This window comes from Apaloderma vittatum, unplaced genomic scaffold (assembly GCF_000703405.1).
Source record: "Apaloderma vittatum isolate BGI_N311 unplaced genomic scaffold, ASM70340v1 scaffold30649, whole genome shotgun sequence".
NCBI lineage: Eukaryota > Metazoa > Chordata > Aves > Trogoniformes > Trogonidae > Apaloderma > Apaloderma vittatum.
In genome coordinates, this window is record NW_009735089.1 from 1107 (window position 1) to 1962 (window position 856).

The 856-nt window shown below is 58.1% G+C and overlaps 1 protein-coding gene across 1 annotated transcript in view; it reads right to left on the reverse strand.

Annotated features, from left to right (window-relative positions):
• MTG1 (mitochondrial ribosome-associated GTPase 1) overlaps positions 1-856 on the reverse strand; it is a gene marked incomplete at both ends in the record, with an annotated part of 2124 nt that overhangs the window by 1103 nt on the left and 165 nt on the right. Inside the window, 4 exon segments of the mRNA XM_009876489.1 lie at positions 21-34; positions 133-223; positions 405-461; positions 743-848. Of these exon segments, the coding sequence (XP_009874791.1) occupies positions 21-34; positions 133-223; positions 405-461; positions 743-848 (268 nt within the window).

The following is an 856-nucleotide window of genomic DNA, read 5'->3' on the forward strand; positions in this document are numbered from 1 at the left end:
ACGCGGGGTCCTCCCCCCACCCCGAGGGCTTGCCCTACGGGAAAAAATACCATCAGAGAAGCAGGTGATGATCTGCCTCACAGCCCACTCCACGGCAACTCCTCCCCGAGCCCAGGCATCACAAAGAAATACCCTTTTTGAGGTGCAGCCTCCGCAGAGAGTTGATGAGTGACGACTTGCCAACGTTGGGCACACCGATCACCATGATGCTGTAGTCGTTGCTCTGGAAGGGAGGAGGATGCAGGCAGGGAGCGGCTGGCTACCGGAAAAAAGCCAGGCAGCCACAACGGCAGAACAGCCTGGCGTTTTCCAGTGGTTTTGGTGTGTGTGCGGGCAGCCTTGTCCCTCCAGCTGGAGAGGAAGGTGACTACCCTAACTCCCTGTGCATGCACTGCCTGTCTCACCTCAGCCCTGTGGTAGCGTGGGCTGTTGTCCACCAGCTTGGCAACCAGGGGAACAATCTGCAGAGAAACAACAGAGAAGGGCTGTAACTGTGGCTCTGTACCTGGGCTGGCAGGTGCCACTCTCTCAGAGGACACTGCGCCAAGAGGATGTGCAAAATGAGGGCTGAGCAGAGGACAGGGTGCCTTGGGCAAGGTGCAAGTGAAGATTGCTCTGGACCAGCCAGTATCACGTCCTCACAGTGGGGCAGCAAGGCCTCTCCGTGGGGCTGGGAGATCAGCATGTGGCCCTCAGCTGTTGACAGGGAAGCACGGCTGGCACGGGGCTGTTGGCCCATTACCTTCTTGACATTGCTATCACGCTGGCAGTCAGTGAAGACGACGTTTGAGCATCCCTGCTGCTTCAGGTGCTCCAAGATGATCTGAAGGCGACAAGCAAGAGGCATTGCTGGTAC